This window comes from Lathamus discolor, chromosome 5, assembly GCF_037157495.1.
Source record: "Lathamus discolor isolate bLatDis1 chromosome 5, bLatDis1.hap1, whole genome shotgun sequence".
In the NCBI taxonomy this organism is placed as follows: domain Eukaryota; kingdom Metazoa; phylum Chordata; class Aves; order Psittaciformes; family Psittacidae; genus Lathamus; species Lathamus discolor.
The window spans coordinates 32,198,690-32,217,282 of record NC_088888.1 but is presented as its reverse complement, the minus strand read 5'-3'; the positions used below and the strand labels follow the sequence as shown (position 1 = coordinate 32,217,282).

General features: G+C 48.8%; 1 protein-coding gene and 1 long non-coding RNA gene across 4 annotated transcripts in view; one reads left to right on the top strand and one right to left on the bottom strand.

The window, feature by feature from the left end:
• SLC35F3 (solute carrier family 35 member F3) overlaps positions 1 to 13,224 on the top strand; it is a 171,239-nt gene extending 158,015 nt beyond the window's left edge. For 2 of the 3 annotated variants that reach the window (XM_065680256.1, XM_065680257.1), the window contains 5 exons: positions 1,976 to 2,195; positions 6,549 to 6,674; positions 9,091 to 9,283; positions 10,313 to 10,402; positions 11,560 to 13,224. In XM_065680256.1, the coding sequence (XP_065536328.1) occupies positions 1,976 to 2,195; positions 6,549 to 6,674; positions 9,091 to 9,283; positions 10,313 to 10,402; positions 11,560 to 11,804 (874 nt within the window). In that variant the 3' untranslated portion in view covers positions 11,805 to 13,224. The remainder of the gene's footprint in view (positions 1 to 1,975; positions 2,196 to 6,548; positions 6,675 to 9,090; positions 9,284 to 10,312; positions 10,403 to 11,559) is intronic. The other variant, XM_065680258.1, reaches the window with a different exon arrangement.
• A 3,366-nt stretch (positions 13,225 to 16,590) lies between these two features.
• LOC136014990 (uncharacterized) lies at positions 16,591 to 18,584 on the bottom strand. Its single transcript, XR_010613020.1, has 2 exons — positions 18,357 to 18,584; positions 16,591 to 17,890 (listed from the first exon to the last, which is right to left on the bottom strand). It is a non-coding gene; the product is annotated as an uncharacterized LOC136014990 (long non-coding RNA).
• Positions 18,585 to 18,593: the final 9 nt, after the last annotated feature.

Here is an 18,593-nt window from a genome sequence, read left to right as displayed (position 1 = left end):
TGAGGGGGTTATTGTACGGTATATAGCCATCTTGGGGCATGAAATACACATTTCCCCTATTGTTTCTCCAACTTCACTGAAGGTGCCAGGTCCAAGAAACCCATCTAACCCATCTGCTTCCCCCACAAAGCACCCACAGTTCAGCAGTGCACCCACTTGCATGTGGGTGCATGTCTGGTAGCACCCTCCACAGCACCAGGTGTTCTTGGAGAGAAGCTCCCTTACAGCTTCATGCTGGATGGGAAAACCCCTGCCATAAGGAGGTCTCCTTTGGAAGCTGGAGCCAACCTGCAAGAAGAAATTTGCAATTGGTGAAGCCAGCCAAAACATCTAAACCCAAGCGTTACTGTATAGGTCCCAAAGGGAGAAATGCAGCTTGGGGCCCTGTTCCACACCAAGGCAAGGTTGTCCTTTGGGACATCATGGCACTACACTGGGTGCTTCAGGGATGGGGGCGAATGACAGGTGGTGCTAACATATGGATCCAGTGGTATCTACTGAACAGGAGTTGGGCCCACAGTACAGTAAAAGCATGTGTTCTACTGTGTATGAAATTGTGAAAGCCAGTTGTACGGGTAGGGAACAGGTTTTTGGCAGGAGGAACTTTTCTTTCCCAGAATGAATCCCAACATAAATTCCAGTTTAGTCCTTTCATTTGGCTACATCCTTCCTGTCCCTCTCCTGTTAATCTTACTTAAGGTCACTTAACTTAAACTGTGCCTGGGTTTATATTTTTACCTTTGGAGCATTAAACTGGCTGCCTGTGACACCCTGGCAGTGCAGCCCTCCCCAGTGTCTTTGGTTTCTTTAGGTAATCACCTGATATAGCCCCACCGTCAGACTTACGTGCCCAGTCTCGGGAAGCAAAGAGCTTGACATTCAAAGCAGGGTCAAAATCTGTTTGGCTTCATTGTCAGAGAGGATTGAACTTTGCTCAGATTTTGCAAAACACTCCATTGCGGTACTTCAGGGACGCGGGGGGTTGCGGGTTTGAGAGCAAGCAGAGCCAGCACAGGGCATGGCACCGCCGCGGGCCACCACCTGCAGACTTCTGCAGGCTGCACCCTTGGCCTCGCAGACCTCTGCATTTCTTCCTCACGTTGCCGAATTTCCATGCAGGCAGCACAGCCGGCAGCTCCAGTTCTGCAGCTCGGCAGAAGTGGGTTGCAGGCAGGCAGGTGACCCAGGCAGCCCCATCCCAGCGCCGACCCTCTGCCTCCCCAGAGCTGTGCCAGGCTGTGCCCATCACCTCTTGTCCCCTTTTGCTGCCAGCGCCTGCAGGACACAAATGAACCACTGGTGTTTCCTTTCCCTATGCCAGGACCATACCAGTTCCGGCTGCCTCTTGCTTGGGATTCGCAGCATCCACAGGCCTAACTGCACACCTGAGCTCCTGACTCCACGCTGCTGCTCCAGCTGACCCAGCATGTCCCTGGGTGCCACTGTGACATGTCCCAGTGCATGTCCTGACTCCACTGGGAGCAGGCCGCTGCCAGCCACCTCCTCCTGCTCCTGACCCTGCTGCTGCAGCGGGGGCTTGAGCCAGGGGTTGCCCCTTGGGTGGAAAAACCCCACACCAGGCTCCTTCCAGGAGGGGAGAGCAAGGGGCTTTGCTGCCAGCCTTGGCCCCTTGGCATCCTGGTGCCCACAGGGGTGAGAGGAGGAGGATGACCCCACACTGTGAAACAGTGTCCACTGTGAAGGTGCTCACTCATGGTGAGCGAGATTTCACCTCCTAGGGTCACCTCTCCCCTTGCCCTTTCATTGCTGCCCTCCCATGTTTGCAGCCCTGGTGTGTTCGTACCCGCTGCAGGTGCTGGGTGTTACAGCACAAGCTGAAACTTATTTTTCTTCTCCTTTTTAAGGTATGTCCTCCTCTTTCCCCAAAGGAAAAGAAGGCGAGTAAGAAAAGGAACCCATAGACTTGCTGCAGACTGGCTTGTGCGATAACACTGCCTTTCTCTCCTTGTTTTAGGGAGTGCTGCCGATTTTTTGGAGACAATGGCTTGACTCTGAAGGTGTTTTTTACCAAAGCAGCACCCTTTGGTGTTCTTTGGACACTCACAAACTACCTTTACTTACATGCAATAAAGAAAATAAACACTACGGATGTCTCCGTGTTGTTCTGCTGCAACAAAGCTTTTGTGTTCTTGCTTTCATGGATCGTTCTGAGGGACAGGTTCATGGGAGTGAGGGTAAGTGACTCCTTATCTCTGTCTCTCTTCCTCCTCACCCTTCTGCCTTTCCTTTCCCTTTTCCCTCACGCTGGCCAAGTCAAACAGCACATCACGCAGACAGCCAAGTGGGAACAGGAATCCTTGCAGAGAGGGAACACATCCTTCCCTGTGGCCTGCCCAGGCACCCGTGACCTCCTGGAGCCCCCAATATCACCCAGCCTGGTGCCTTTGAGCATTTTCCTTCAGGAAAGAGGTAACTTGCTGCAGACGTGGCACAAAGGAGAGCTGCTATCTCCGTGTTGCTGTGGATGTGCGTCAGCCTTTGCCGGCCCCTTTCAAGTGACTATTCCCAGGCTATGGCACCAGACCTAGTGGGTTTTAACTTCACATTCCTGCAAGCCCCAGTTGCATGCAGCGCCCTTCTGGTCCCAGCCTGTGAATTTAAAAGGGCGCTCACCCTGCTATATGTGACAGCAGGCTTGCGGGGTGGCATGGCTATCCTTTGCACCCATGTCAGTCAGCAGCAGCCGGGCTGCCCTTGTCCACCCATGGCCAAAACGTGTGTGTGCGTCACTGGTGGAGGATGGGTGTAACACCAACACATGGGGACTCGCATCTGGCCAGCTGCTGTGGACACGCGGCCAGGCGGCACGGCAGCAGTGATCCTGCTTCCCTGGGGCTGCTCTGCTGGTGACACCCCAGGTCTTTGCTTACACCCTTAGTCCTACAAATGGCAACAGAGCTGTGTGCTGGGGGGATTATCAGAAAACCCTGAGCTCCCTGCTTACCCTGCAGCCATTCTGGCACGCAGTGTCCCCTGGCAGCAGAGCCAGGAGGGTGGGCAGCACATCACCCCTGGCCAAGGTGGGGCCTGCCAGGAGTGACTACAAGGTGCCAGCGTGTTCCCCCTGCCTCACTGCCCCAGCAGGCACTTATTAACAGCAGTAATGATAATAACGCCTGTTTTCTGCCCACCATTTGAGCAGCTCTCTGCTCACCCACCCAGGCTGTGCTCTCAGAGCTCGGAAGAGGTTGTCAGCCCTCGCTGCACGGAAAAACTGAGAGTTAACTCTTCGGGAAGTGCTGCTCCCCAGCAGGCGAGCTTGGCAGGAGAGCTTGGCCAGCCTTGCGGTGGTGGCAGCCAAGAGGCTGCTCAGGGAAGCGTTGCAAAATGTACCTGCCAAAACCCCAGCCTGGCCAGATGGTGTCTGCGCTTGCCCACCCCCTGCCCAGGTAGCAGTACCTGAAAACAAATTAACCGGGGGCTTTAGTGTAGAAGCAAGGATGTCCTGAAATGGTCCTGAAGGCAGCGGGTGTCACTGGTACCACAGCTGGACATGATGGCCCTTTTGAGCAAAGTAGAAAGAGAATAATGCGTATTTTTGTGGTCTTCAGCTGCCTTGTGGCACTGCCTACTGTAGTGCTGGTGGGATGCCAGGAGACGAGGTGCGTAGAGGGCTGACCACTGCTGTCCTGCATGTGCAGTGTGCTCCATGGTGTGCACGTGCCGTCTTTTACCACTGGATATGGCTGTGGTCTAGGTGGGAACCTGTGCGGGGATACCCACACCGGCAGACACAAGCTGGAACAGAGATGCTTCTTGTGCTCTCCCGGGTGCATGGCTCCGCATGAAGAGCCAGAGTGATCAGGGGCTCTCCAGCAGCTTCCCGGCTAGGCAAAGTCTTGTGCCATGGCAGGTGACACTCACTGGGGGATGGATCCTGCTCTGGATTCCTGGGGGCGAGGGATTGGAAGAAGCAGGGAAGCAGATCCAAGTGGTGGTCTTGGCCATGTCCAGCTGTCCTTCATTTCTTATCACCATTGCCTTGGGAGGGCAGCAGTGAAGCTGAGACCCAGAACAGGAGCCAAGGCAGTAGGGGCTGTGTGATGCTCCTGCCATGTGACGTGGCACCCAGTGCTGGTGAGGGGTGAGAAAGCCACCTCTGTTCCCAAGGAGGAGCACAGCTGTGTCCTTCCCAGGTGATGGGCCAGCAAGGGACCTGGGTGCAGGAGGAAGGGGCTCGCAGGCAGTGGCCTGATTGCTCTTGTGCAGATGTGGCACCTTAGCCTCTGGCAAAATGCAAGTGAGAAGGCACTTGCCCTAGGGACTGAGAGGGCTTTGGGGCAGCAGAGCAGCCCTGCTGCCTAGATTCATGTGGCACAGTGGGAGTGCTGGGGACTCTCCTGTCTGCAGAGGGCCATAATGTAGACCCTCAGAGAGACTCACTTTCTTCCCTCTTTCCTCTTTTCCATACAACTCAAGTAAAAAGATAGCGGCAGCAAGCATGGCACTGCTTGGTGTGCTGAGGGATAGTCTCGGGATGAACGAAGCCTTCTTCTTGGGACTGGCAACCAGGACGAAGGATAGGTGGTGGGGCTTTTCCCAGCGTGACTTAGGGACTGCAAGCCAACACACAGCCCAGCCCCAAAGCTTCTGGTCCCTTGAGGCCATCCTGAGTCAGAGCTACTGACCCTTTTGGAAGCAGCTTTTGGGAGGGCATTTGGCAGATGAGGCGGCAGATGAGGCAGCAGAGGAGACAGTGCCTTGCCCTGCAGCTAGCATCATCCCACACTCCCGCTCCACCCCATGGCAGCACCGCAGGATAGATGGTGCCACAGCAAAGCTGTGATGGCACATTTGGGTGTCCCTGTTCACACCTGCTGGAGGAGAAGCCAGGTGAGAAAGGCAGCAGCTCAGTGGGGTTTAAGCATGTACAAGAATCCCGCTTGGCATTCAAAAGTGCAGCTAGCACTTCAATCACAGTTTGGCTGGAATCTAAATGTAAGAGCAAGCTACAAAATCCCACCCTCACCACTCAGGCACTTGTAAGTGCCTACCTCTCCCCCTTGCAGTTTTCCTGCTCTCCCTTCACTGTGCCCAGAGCAATGGTCCAACAGGGCTGCGAGCTGTTGTATTGCTTTCAGAGAGGACACACATGTAATGAAGCTGCAGGTGCCAGAAGCGCTGTATCTGCAAGCCCTGTGGTGCTGAGGCACACGCAGGTAACCACAGGCTGGCAGCTGTGGTGCAGTGCAAGCAGCCTCTCACCACCACTAATGGTGTGCTTGATAGACAGGCTGAAAGGCTTCCAGAGACAGCGTATGTGACGTGCTTGGCATGTCAACAGGCAGGATGAGAGGTGGTAGGCCAAGACTCATCTGACACTTGTGACACGCTCAATAGAAGAGGCAAGGACCTCTGCCCCAGCAAAACTGTTTGCAGACTGCAGTTATTTGCTTTGATCTTTGACTTTGATGTTCCCCTCCATGTTACAGTAAGTAAAATAGCTCAGGATCCGAGAGAGGCATCACAGGCAGGTACCCCTCTGTACCTATCATACAGACAAGCGCACCTGCCAGTGGGACTTGGAAATAAACAGACTAGCAAATCCCAAATTCTAATCTTCCTTTCCAAGCAGAGACCCAGCCTCCCGGGAGGTGCTCTGAAGTCAGTCAGCCCCTGACAGTGAAAGCAAAACTGAACGCTTTTCATTCTGCAGTTCATTAATGCTCATTAAGTTTCCACCGCAGAGAAGCTGCAGCATTGGTAGGAAGCACAGCCTGGGGATAGGTCTTAAAACCCAGTCTGGCTCCAGGAGAGGGCACAGTTGGCTGGCACTGACCCAGCTACAGGTCAAAATAAACTCATTTATCCCAGTCATAGAAGCATCACCGTAACTGTGCAGCCAACAGGAATGTGGTTTTAAGCAGGGCATCTCTCACACAACAGCAGAGCCATGAGGCTCAGAGCATGCAGAAAGCCCTTTTCACTCCGGAATTACTTCCTAGGGAGGCTTGAGGAATCCGGCAGGGCAGTTCCAGAGAAGCTGCTGACCCTGCAGCCTGTGCCCATGCTACCTCCTCTTGAACGACTCCCTTCAGGCATTGCTGAGGGCCTGGCTGGGTGACTAAACCTCCCTCTCTGAAATGATGTGTATGAACCAAAAAGTAGTTGCATGAGTTTTATTCCCCTGTTTATGTCAAAAACCTTTTTCCTCCAAAACCTCCACCGCACTCAGAGCCTTCCCTGCAAGCTCCAGGGAACTATTACTTCTGTATTATTGTCACGCAGAGGCTGCAGAGACCCAATGATGATAGGTTCAATAACAGAGATGAAATCCCCCTTCAGCTCAGCCCAAGACAAACTGGGCCCTGTGTTCTGGTCTGCCACACAGCTCTGCCTGCAGCTTCTCTGCAGCCAGGGAAATAGAGAGGGGAGGCAGCAATGGCTCCATGGGTATCAGGCAGGTACCAGTTTTCTACACAAGCAGATGATGCAGTACAGCCCTCATTTATACCTGCTCACCTGGTTTTCTGTGTCAGTGGTTGTCAAGTAACACTTTCTTGCTTTCTTTCTTTGTCTCCAACTAGATTGTGGCTGCTATATTTGCCATTGCAGGGATAGTTATGATGACGTACGCTGATGGGTTTCACAGCCACTCAGTTATTGGGATAGCCCTGGTGGTGGGCTCTGCCTCAATGTCTGCTCTCTACAAGGTAAGCACACCTTGCCCTTCCCCTCCACACCCCAAAAGATGCCTGCCACCCTCATCACTCTTTTGGACTGCTCCTGTCTTACTTGCAGACCTTCATGCAGTTCAGTGCCACATTCCCTTCTTTCAGGGGCTCTGCCATAAGCACACTGACTACAACACTGCGTTCAGGCATTCACTTAGGATAAAAACTCCTGTTTCCTGGGAAGAGCCTTCTCCGGTGTCCACAGGAGAACTAGAGCTGCCCTGTGCTCTTGAGAAATGAGGCTGCTTTTCCACAGGTGCTGGATTTAATCACCCACCCTGGAAGCACCTTTCAGAGGTTTAGCTTCTTTTTCAAGTCAGTTTGTTACCTCTCCTTGCCAGTCCTCCTTCAGTGGCATATGTAGGCTGCACTGGGCTTAAAGTACTGCTTATCATGGAAATAATTACACGCTTAGAATCCAGAGCACAAGGTCTCATCCAGGGACCAGCAGGGTAAACTGCGCAGTGTGTAAGATGACATGCAACCTTCTCTGCCGAGCAGAGCTGTTTCATGTAGCCTGAGACACATACGTGCATTTGCCTCTGTGCTGCTCATGGCACCCAGAATCACAGTCCAGAGAGAAATAAGGACTTCTAGGGTTGGGTCACCCACCCTAGCTCGGATGTGTAGACAGACCAGGATGAGGTGTAGATGACTCCATATGGCCTAATGAATTGGACCATTCTGGTCCTGCAACAGAAATTGAGCAGGTGAGCCCTGCAGACTTAACACAAGCAATCCAGGGAGGCTCACCAAACTGAGAAGCATCTGTCCATGTCCCTCAACACTGCACTGCAATGCTTTCTGCCGCTTTTTTCAGATCAGCCTGTGTCTTACATAAGGGAGGTTGTGAAGTGTCATACAGCACTTTCCCCTAAAAGAAAAGGAAAGAGAAGAGAGATGCAAGAAGAGAGATGTGGCTTTCCAGACCCAAGGAAACACCGTGGCTCTGGAGTCATCTGCAGGCATGCAGGGTTATTCAAGGCTAGATCCTAGCTCTGCCCCTTCTCCCATGGCACCTTGCAGGGACCAGGGTCTCAGGTCTGCTCCATCAGATCCCATGCACAGAGAGATGATGGTGGCAGTGCTGGCAGGGTGGTTCACTGCAGTGCACCCTGCATGCAAGGGCAGATGAAGTTGTGCAGCTTGCTCTGCAATGAATGCCACTCTGCTCTTGCTTCCCACAGCCTGGCTCAGTTTCCATGCACTGTGTCATAGCACACAGGCAGCTCGGCAGGCAGATAAGCTGTGCCACATGCAGCAGAACCACCTCCACCTGCCCTTCTACCCCAGACAGAGTTACTTCAGCCTGCCTGTGCTGGCTGCCAGCCCTGCCAGGGGCAACAAGCCATCCTCAGGTGGCACATGAGGAGTAATCCATTATGCAGCTGCACTGGCAGTGAGAGATGTGAGGTAGTGGGAGCAGGCAGCAGCTCCATGAGCATGGCAGCCCTGCAGACTTGCCTGCAGGGCTCTGGGTAGGCAAAGGGACACTGGTGAGGGGGCCTGCCAATCCAGCACAAATCAGTAAGTCGGAACCTATCAGCTGGACTAGTCTGCAGCCTGTGGCAGAGGAGAGCTGTACCCAGAGCCCATGGGTTCTTCTGGATCCTCTGCAGTTCTATGTGGAAAACTGATGTAGACACCAGACCAAATCTGTCTGCAGGGGCTTCTTCAATGAACCACCCACATCCCTTGTTTCCTCTCTCTTTATCCCTTCTCCCACTAACAAACTGAAGCTTTTAAACTCCTCCCTGTGATCTCATTAGGCTGCAGCTGTGTTCCAGACTGTGAGGCTGCTGCTCCACTATCTGCCTTCTGGGAACAAGCTCCCAGGGAGAAAGTGGTCTGGCACTGTGAGCATGAGTTGGGAGGCAGGGACAGCAGTGCTTGTGGGCAGGCCATGGTGCACAGCAGGACAAGGCAGGATGACAGCCGGGCAGCTTGGACTGTGCTTGCTCAGCAAGGCAGCACTCCTCAGGTGGCAGCTCAAGGTCTGGACCAGTGATGTCTCATGCAAGATCACACAGGTTGCTTTCTCTTCACCCTTGCCCTGCTTCACCAAGTCTTCTGGATTTAATATTAGTTTACCCAGAGGACCAAAGGTGCTGAGACCCCTTCCTGCATGGACTCCTTTGGTGGTTGCCCTTTCCTGTGTTCTAGCTGGCTCCCAGCAGGGAGAAGGCTGGGGCACACAAGCTGGAAATCACAGCCACGAGCAGCCACCTCAAGAGTCTGACGAGCATCACCATACAGGTGCTGCCTGACAGTGGCCCCTTGGCCCCAACCGCTGGCCAGTGGGCCAGGATGCTGGGAGCCACTGGAGCCAAGACACCAACCAGCCCTCCAGAGGAGTGGTGCAAGAGAGTTAAACCCATGTGTTTTCCTCTTGTAGGTTTTATTCAAACTTCTTTTGGGCAGTGCTAAATTTGGAGAAGCTGCCTTATTCCTGTCTGTGTTAGCTGTCTTCAACGTCCTCTTCGTTACCTGTATTCCTGTCATCCTTTATTTTACCAAAGTGGAGTACTGGAGCTCTTTTGACATCGTTCCTTGGGGAAACCTCTGTGGATTTTCAATTCTCTTATTGAGTGAGTAGATGGGAGGCTTTCACGCTGCTCGGGGTGGAGGAGGGTTCACAAACCTGGCTGCTGCAGACCTCTGACATTCTGGAGCTGTTTTTCCCTTCTTCTCAACCTAGTTATTAGCTTGAGAAATCATGCAGAGGGTCCCTTCCTAGGTGGCAATGCAGACCCCACTTCTGCTGTTATTACCAAGCCAAAATATTGTGGCCCTCATTAGAAGGTGCTGTGGGAGTAAACTGTAAAGCTTGTCCTCACTCCTACTTGTGAACTCTGCTTCAGAGAGACTGCGAGACTTGCCTGGGCTGTGATGGGAAGCAGCCCTTCTGGCAGGGCATTACCTTGAGCTCATCAGCATCCCTCGAGCAAGCAGGTTAGGTCAGGCAAGTCAAGGCCAACCTGCAGTGCCTCCGCTGACTTCAGTAATAGCTAATTGCTATTCCTAAAGAGCAGGAAAGTTTTGAAAATGTAGCATTGCACAGCACGGATGGGAATTAGGTAGGCGGCTCTCCTCTCTTCTGCTGCCACTGCTGTGCCACCAAGGGAGCCCAGCTTGGGAGGGATGCCAAATCTAAGCCTTAATGAGTCATGGTCATGAGAAGTGTGATGCTGTTCCCTGTCGAACTAGATATGTGGACCGTGCTGCCACAGTTGCTCACTACACAGGATGATGGCATCACATCTCCCAGAATGTTCCATTTGTTTCTACTGGAAATAGCCCTTCCCATACCTATCTTGACTCCCAGCTCCTCTTACCCAGCACAGTCACAACACTCGGCTCTCCAAGTACCTCCAGTTTACTTATCAGTGGATTCAAATGGAAGGTTTCTGTGGGCAAGTAGTGCAGCAACTGGCAAGAGATCACTGGGCTGTGTGATGTATAGGTACTACCAGAATACAGTCAGCCTCAGCTCCTGACATGGTCAGTACTGGTGAGGCTGTCCTGACTTTGCTGAAGCTAATCGCCTTAAAACAAGAGTGGTTTGGCCTTCTGCCTAGTTTCACTATAGTAAAAAGTGTTTTTCTTTCCTTCTTCAGCATTCAATATTCTACTAAATTTTGGGATTGCTATTACCTACCCCACCTTGATTTCTCTTGGAATTGTGCTGAGTGTCCCAGTGAATGCAGGTAAGAATTTGTCTTTTGCATCTTAATGAATAAATTAAATCTGTGGCCTTTCAAATGCAGAGCGGGGATACAATCAAATAGCTTTATTAAACATGTTTTGCATCTTCTCTCAAAGACTTATGGAGATAACCTAGATAAAAAGTGCATTCTTTGTGTGTTAAATGTGTTGCATAACATTACATGAATATTCATAATCTCTAAAATTGCTTTTTAAATTACTGTCCGAAGAAGCCTGGCTACTGAAAAACAAAGTAGATTTGAAGTCATCCATCTCGGGGCTGGGATGACAACTCTCGGATGAAGTAGAAATCAATTCTTAATGATTTCTGCAAGGCAAGCTTAACACTAAATTGAAGCAAATAAAATTGCTTCTATTTTAAAGCAAACACATACTAGTAATTCTGCTTGCGTTGGTAACCAGCATTGCAGGTGTCTTTCAAGAGCTCTGGACAATTCAGTTTGGGGCATAGCCTGGTACATTCTGCTGCCTGTTTTCTGAAATTTAGTGAAAGCCAAGAGACTGCAGAGCCCGAGGGTGCTGGGCAGGCGAGTGCAGAGGCAACCCCAGCTCAAACCAGAGCCACCTCTCCCAAAGCCAGCCAGGCAGAACTGGTGCCATGGGGCAGGCAGAAGCTTCCAGCTTTGTGCTGACTACAGGCATGAAGGGCCGGGCACTGCTGGCTGCCCTGGCAGGTTTTGGTACCAAGTGGTGTGATCACACAGAGCATGTGCATGGCTCAGTGTCCGCAGGGTTTCTTACTCAGTGGGGCTGTCAGGGTGAGAATTAAAACTAGCACGAAGGAGTTGCTGTGCTGGGGAGGGAAATGCCCCTTTCTCTGTGTACCTGGATCTCAGTGGGAGTTCCTGTGCTGTCAGTGAGCAAGGGAGAAGATGCCACTGCAGACAATGACTGCAGCTCCAGGTGCTGTGCCTTTTGCATGCTGAGCCCACAGGCCAGCTCTGCCTGCTCTGAAGGGGGCCATACCCTGTTATGTGCTAAATCAGCAGGAAGAGTAGTGTTTCTGCCACCACTGCCTCCATGGCCATGTTCTCCTGCTGAAGCCAGCCTCCAGACCTGGAGAGGGAAAGGGGAGGGATAGGGATACTGTCCTAATGCTTTGTTCCATGTAATAACAGCTGTTCAATGTCCCACACAGTTGTTGATCACTACACGAGTGAAATTGTCTTCAACAGTGTCCGGGTGATCGCCATTATCATTATTGGCCTGGGCTTTCTCCTGTTGCTCTTGCCAGAGGAGTGGGACGTCTGGGTAATAAAGCTCCTCACGCGTCTCAAAGTCCGGAAGAAGGAAGAAATCCCCGAAGGGAATGGAGACATTGCTTCAGGACTGCCTAACAAAAGCCGGAGAACTCGTCCCTCCATGTCATCCTTTGCTCATTAAATGCTCTTTTTAACAAAACTTTGTGGTTAACCTTATCTATGATGATGCAAAGGTCTTTTCTTGGAAAGAAGCACACCTGTCCAACATGGTGTACATATCTGTACAGTTTTGATATGATCACCATCTAAAGCATTGAATCTTGGCATGTCCAGTTTGCTTGTACTTTTTTCACATCAGACCTTTCACTTAAGTAGTACACTGAAAAAAAACCTGCAAACCAAGAACCTCTCTTCTCTTTTTAAATGAATGTAATATATAGTCAAAATATATTTGCATAGGTTATTTTAAAGAATGATTTTCATGAAATGCAGGGCAGACATTTTGAACATTAGGTACTGAATGATGCATTGCACACTGTGATTTAAAAGAAACAAATGCTATGCTACATCACACCTTTATTTTTGACCAGAGCTGTACTCTGAAAGTTGTCAAGGAAAATAAAAGGGAAACTTTCTGGGACTGGAAGGGGGGGAAGAGTGGAAGGAAGGAAGGAGGTTTGGAAATCACTCTGTGTAGGTGAGCGCATCTTGCGCTGCAGTCAGGAGAAAGTTTAAGTGCTAAAAATGCTTGCACTAAAGCACTAGAGAGAAAGCAGTCTAGAGCCCTAATCTCCTTATTCTGCACATGACTGTAGTCCACGTTTAAAATCATGCAAGAGAAATCCAGTGCCTTCTACAGAACTCTTGTCTTTATCCACGCAGAACCAGGTCCTGCCAAGAGGCATTTGCAATGGCAGGGCTCAGGCTTGCGGCCCCAGGGGACCCCAAATTCCCACTGACATCAGGACGTGCGCCCCATACACGCCGTGGCTTCTGTGGGAACACGTACGTTTGCGTGCAGCAGACCTGGTTCTTTTCTCACTTGCACAGGTTTTACCCCTGTGTGAAGCTGCGTTTGATTAACACCAGTGTGAGGAAGGGGAAGTCTTGGTCATGTGTGGAACAAGCCAACCAAAAACGATCAAAGGGGCTGGCAGGAGCGTGGTTGCTGATGTACAGTCTGAGAGCATGGACTAAGGGGGTGAATCACCAGTTGCTTTTACTCCATAATTGTGAGTGTTAAGAGTAAAAATGTGAGATATTTACATCAAATGTAACACTTTTTATGAAACTTGTAAGCACCAGGATGTTTACTTACGCGATTTTGGTTCGCCATTAAATTTCTATCTGTGATAGATCACATGCTATGTAAAAAGTGGGGGGGGGAGGGTTATAGTTTACTATTTTTGAAGTTTACATTGTTGCATACAAAATTAAAAGTGTTCTTTTGAACTGCTGCCATAGCCTAAGGGTCCCTGCTGCCACTGAGGTCCTCTTTGTCTCAGGCAGAGGTGGCATCCACTTCGAAACATTTTAGCAAATCAACTTCAGATTGCATTATCTGTTTGGCAAAGCTAAATAATAAAAGATTTTAAACTCGGCCTCAGTCAATGCTATCTGTTTCCTTCTCTTGACTGCACTTCTGTTTTACTGTGGGTGGTATTGGGCCAAAGCGATCAAAAGGGATAGAATGCAACCCTTGACAGTCTGTCACTGCTTGGCAGTCTGTCTTCGACAGCAAAGTCTGCTCTAGTCTTCCTGGACAAGTCCCTCTGGAAGGCTGATGTCAGGCATCAGTCAGGAAACTCATGTCCAGCAGAAGCAGACCAAAAGAAAAGCTGAGCTTTCTTTGAAACCATTGGTGAGCAGCCATACATGCATATGCTAACAGGTACTTAGGGGCAATGGATGGGACACAAATTTGTACAATAATCGTTAGGCCCTAGCCCAGGCCATATGTTTTTTCTCCATATCTTCCTAATCTCTTCATGACCAAACAGATACTAAAGACTTGCTAACAGAGATTATACACACAGGCAAAAATCTGAGGCTGTGGGAAGCTGCTCAGAAGCACTGTCCCATTCAGTCTTACACACCTGGATCTTTAACCTATTTCTTTGGGAAGCAGGGGAGGTTAAGGCACAGGACAAGAGCCCAAGTACAACTCTAATAACTGGTTGAGAGACTTGATCTCAAAGCTCTCATATTAAAGTTTACTCCATCTTTGGGCATATCATTGTGTCTTCCTTGACATAATCCACACCCTCCCCAAGCCTTCTGCCTGAGGCAAAGCCAGAGAAGAATGTACAAATAGTCCTTCCATTTTCCTTAGTCCAAATAAGTGGCATCTTCTGTTATCTCTGCACTCCATTTCACTGTGTTTGATGCAGACTCATAGGTATCCAAAAGGCTCTAAATGCCAGTTTAAAAACTGCAACTAATGTATGTTTATTACTAAAATGACAGATAAATTTTTTAACATTCCATAGGATTGCAGGGGAGTTTATGCACCAGAATGGATAGCAGCACCAGGAAAACCCTGTGATTTGACTGATGCAACTGTCATTGCTTCTGCTGGCTTACCCTTCCCGAGTACAGACTAAATACATGCAAGGGCTGTGATTTCAAACAGCACTCTATTACAAACTCTCTCCCAATTAGGAGCTGAGCAAACTTGATTTACCCATGTTAAGCAACTGTAAATTACACACAGACAAATTAATTGGATGAAATTACCTGTATTTCTTCAGGCAATACATTGCGCCTGGACTACAGGGACTCAGACAGCAGGCTGGGACACGGATTTCTTCAGGGAATGGGGAAAGAACAGAAGCCAGGGACAACGCAGCTGGTGTGAAGCAGAAGCAAAGAAGAGCTGCTCATGGTAGCAGGACAGAAATGCCTTTGGGAAATATTTTCCAAGAGAAGACGCGCACCTTTCCCTTGCTACAATTCATCTGAAGAAACGGGATCTGCGTACTTACTCTGAAGTCATAAGCTATAAGGAGTTTGGCTCCATGTCCCCGATGTGTCCTACAGAAAGAACCAAGTCTTTTAAGGCCTCCAAACCGGAGTTACTCCTTGGCAAAGGCCAAGACTGAAAAGCTTCTTTCACAGTCCAGGTGTCATGCAAGCTGTCTTTGCAGAAACTGCTATCAGCAAATAGATTTTGATGGGTAAATTTAATTAGCTCAAAACTCTTGAAAGAGAAGCAATGAGATTTTCTTCTTCAGCTGTCATGTTCTAGGGCATTTCAAAAATCCCTGCACCTTATCTAAGAGTCCTGAACATTAGAAAGAGAAATAAGGAGAAAAGGAGCTGAAAGATCTTGTGAAAGCAAAAAGGAAGTCAATTGAACAGATGTGCACCTGCAGCCTAAAAATATTCTTTTAAGAGGAAATCACAGTCCTAAGTACAGGAGCAGTAACTCAAACTAATGTTTCTGAAAATAAAAAGCCTCACATTTCTCTTTTCTACCTGTCAGAGGTCCAAGCAGACAGATTTCTAAGGACTTACAAAACATGAACTTTAGCTTGAGTTTCCTGCCCTGCTGGCTATGAGTATACATTACGGGCCAGTGAACATAGCTTTGCTATCTCCCAGCAATAGGTCTCTCTCTCCCTCTGGCTTCTGAAGCTGCCAAGCCTCAAAACGACTGCAGCCTAGTAAGCAGAGTAAGTTGCTTAATAGCCTCCTTATGATTTTTGGCCAATTACACATTTTAAATGCCTTCATGACTTGTAAACAAAACCATCTCTTTCATTGTGTGATTCTGGATTTGGTCAAAGGCATGTCACTTGCTAGCTTGGCTGCTAAGAAAATTGATATTGATCTTGGGAACAAATATCATGTTTGAGAATGATGTTGCCTTTTTGCATGTGTAAGCAATCCCATCTGGTACAGTCCACCTACACTTCACAGACAATGTTTATAGTGACTATAAGTAATTGGTGCAGCTGATGCATTATTAAATACAATACTTGAATGCAAGAATGCAGCTGGATTTTTTAGAAAATTTCAGGATGTGTTTCAGTCTCAGAGAGAACTAGAAACTGCTTCTTTGCTTTTAGTATATAACATGCCACAGAAATGTGAAGGCATGCAAACGAAACTCAGATGAGTTTCCTTCTGTCATTTACACAGCTTTGAAAGCTGAAGTCTGCTTGTTGAACAGGCAGATTCCCAGTTTCCCATCTAGTTTTCCTGCAAAAGGCTGAGCATCAACATTGCTGCAAAGCAAGCTTGTCTCATCCTTGGTAGGCTTAGACAACTGCTAATCAGGAGCCAACAGAAGAGTAAGAATTAGTCTTCCCACCTTACCACTGACTGCTTTTCCCAAAATACTCCTTCTTCTGTTTTCGTCCTTCCTAACAACTGAACAAAAATGGAATACTGGCATTAAAAAACAATGCCTATAATGAATGTGAATTACTTTGTCACCTCAGAAGAATCGTAAACCTCCAGCTGCTGGGTTAGTTTTTCTTTTTTCTTCATCATAGAATAGTTAGGGTTGGAAAGGACCTTAAGATCATCTAGCTCCAACCCCCCTGTCACTCCCTGGTGGTCATAATCGCCACTTGTCTAGGTAGCCTATTGATTTTCAGGCTATGTTTCACGGAATTCTCCATTGATGTCCAGGAGATGTCACAAAGACAAGGAAACCTTTTCTCAGCAGGCTTCAGATCACTAAACTGAGATTTGGAGAAGATAAAAATCACTGTTCTGTCTATTCTTTCTCCTTTTGTGTCCATACCAGCCTGCACAGACAGATTAGTTCTTCCTAGTCAAATCCTCTCCTGTGCTAATTGATGCACCCACACAGCCAAGTCTCCATCTCAGTGTCCCAGGCCATGTGCTTAATTTTCAATGTTCATGCCACACTGGCACTCCCTAGTGTGACAGCGAAGACACAGCATTGTTGACCCAGCAAAGACAGCATTATGAGGAAATCAAGGTAAGAGCCCCAGTTAGTTGAAAAATAACTTTATAATGCACATTTTCTTAGGGATTCAGAAAATTGATTTGGTAAGGCTGCCAAACAAAAGCTACAGTTTTCCTTCTCCTCATACACTCCTCCTTCTTTATTCATTCAAAACCCTAAATTCTTGCTAACTCATCCAAAGACATTAAAGCAGGTTATTATTAAAAGGATATCCATAAAACTGAACATGAAGTCTTTATGACAGGTATCTATTTCTTTAATAACATCTATCTCACTAAAAGCTAAATGGAAATGTAATTCAAAGGCTTCAACTGTGGCCAGCAGTGCACCTAACAAATCTGGAATTTTTTCAGCCTCCCCTCTTTCTAGAACATTTGCCTCTACCCGGTATTATAAATATCCCATTTATTACTTACTGGGCACATTTCCCAAAAGTAAGAGACTAAAGATAGATACTTAGAATTGGCTAATAAACAACAAAAAAATCCATCTTCTTATGATAGCAGTTTAACCAAATGGAAATATTGCCATTAAAAATGTATTGGAGAAACCTTTTTTCTATTCATGCACTTTCTTAAAACCAGATCACTGAATTTCCATAATATCTATCACATGGAGCTATTTACAAGTGTGTCCACTGAGTATCTCTTGGGCTACAGACCATTAAAGAATAAACTATTTATCACAAATCCCAGGTGTGCTCTTCAGGCTTTGCGATTAATTATACATAATCATATTACCCACTCTGTTTCTACAATGCCGTAACAAAACAACATTACATGCACCATAAATTTTGAAATCTAAAACACAACTGACATTTCCTATTATCGTGTTTCAGTCCTGAGACTTGACATTAATTTCCTTTCAATATTCATGCTTGTAAAAACTCGCTTTGCAAAACCTTGAGTGCAAAAGGGTTCCAAGTAAGCAAGTAAGTATAATTTTATTTCTATATTAATTCTTTTCAACAGAAAAACATTAATTGAAATTCTACTTTTGTAGTGGCTTCCACTCACCTTAACCCCCCTGTTCTGTTGATGTTAAATTACTGGATTTCTATCTTTAACCTAGCACAGTCTAACAAACAGAAGGTAGTTAAGCAAACAGGCAGGGATGAGAACATGGGCTGTTACATACTGTACAGTGTACAGCAGCAGTCACATTTACTTTGCTTCAAAAGATTCCCTCCGAAGGGGTTGGTTAGGTATTTTGACCAACGAAATCCCCTCCGGATCTGGCTGGGTTGTAAGGTACTCTGCGGAAGAAGCAGAAATCCTTGGTCTTCTCTGAAAATACCTTTCCTGGTATAGAGGCAAGAGAGCCACCTGCAAGGAGAACCAGATGAGCATGCCCATAACCACCAGTGGGAACTGTTATTGCATGCTAAGAAGCAAAAACAGCTCAAGGTAGGTCGGCAGCTCCACCCGCTCCCTGGCCCGGCTGCCGGGCGGCCTCATGCACCCAAGGCAGCTCCAGCCATCGCCATGGGAGCTGGCAGTGGTTCTGCACCCGGCACAGTTGGGCTCTGCCCAGCTACCAAAACGCCACCCTTCCCACGAGCGCAGCCGGTGACTACGGCAACGCAGGTGAGCGCGCTCCGAACTGCAACACTGCCCCGCACTGCCAGGCAATGGTGATGCATATAACAAGACTTCCAGTTCCTCAGCTGCAGGGACTGCCACAAGGAAACGCCACCGATTCCCAAATAAAACAACGAACATAGCGCGCTCCTGGGGTTCTTTACCAGCACTGCAGGGGTATTTCCCGGTGCTGCCGCTCGGCTCAGTTTACCCGGCGCCCGGCTGGGGTGTCTCTGGGGTGTGAAACACACCCTTCACACACCCAGGGCTCTCCTCGCACTAAGCGGGGCCCCTGAAGGGCCTGGCAGGGGGAACCGAGCTGTTGGGACCGGATGACCTGGGGAGCCCGGCCCGGCCCGGCCCGGCCCGGCCTGAGGAGGAATCCCGCATCTCCGTCCCCATGGCGACCATGTCCCGTGGCCAAGCTCGCTCGGGACTGCGCCTGCGC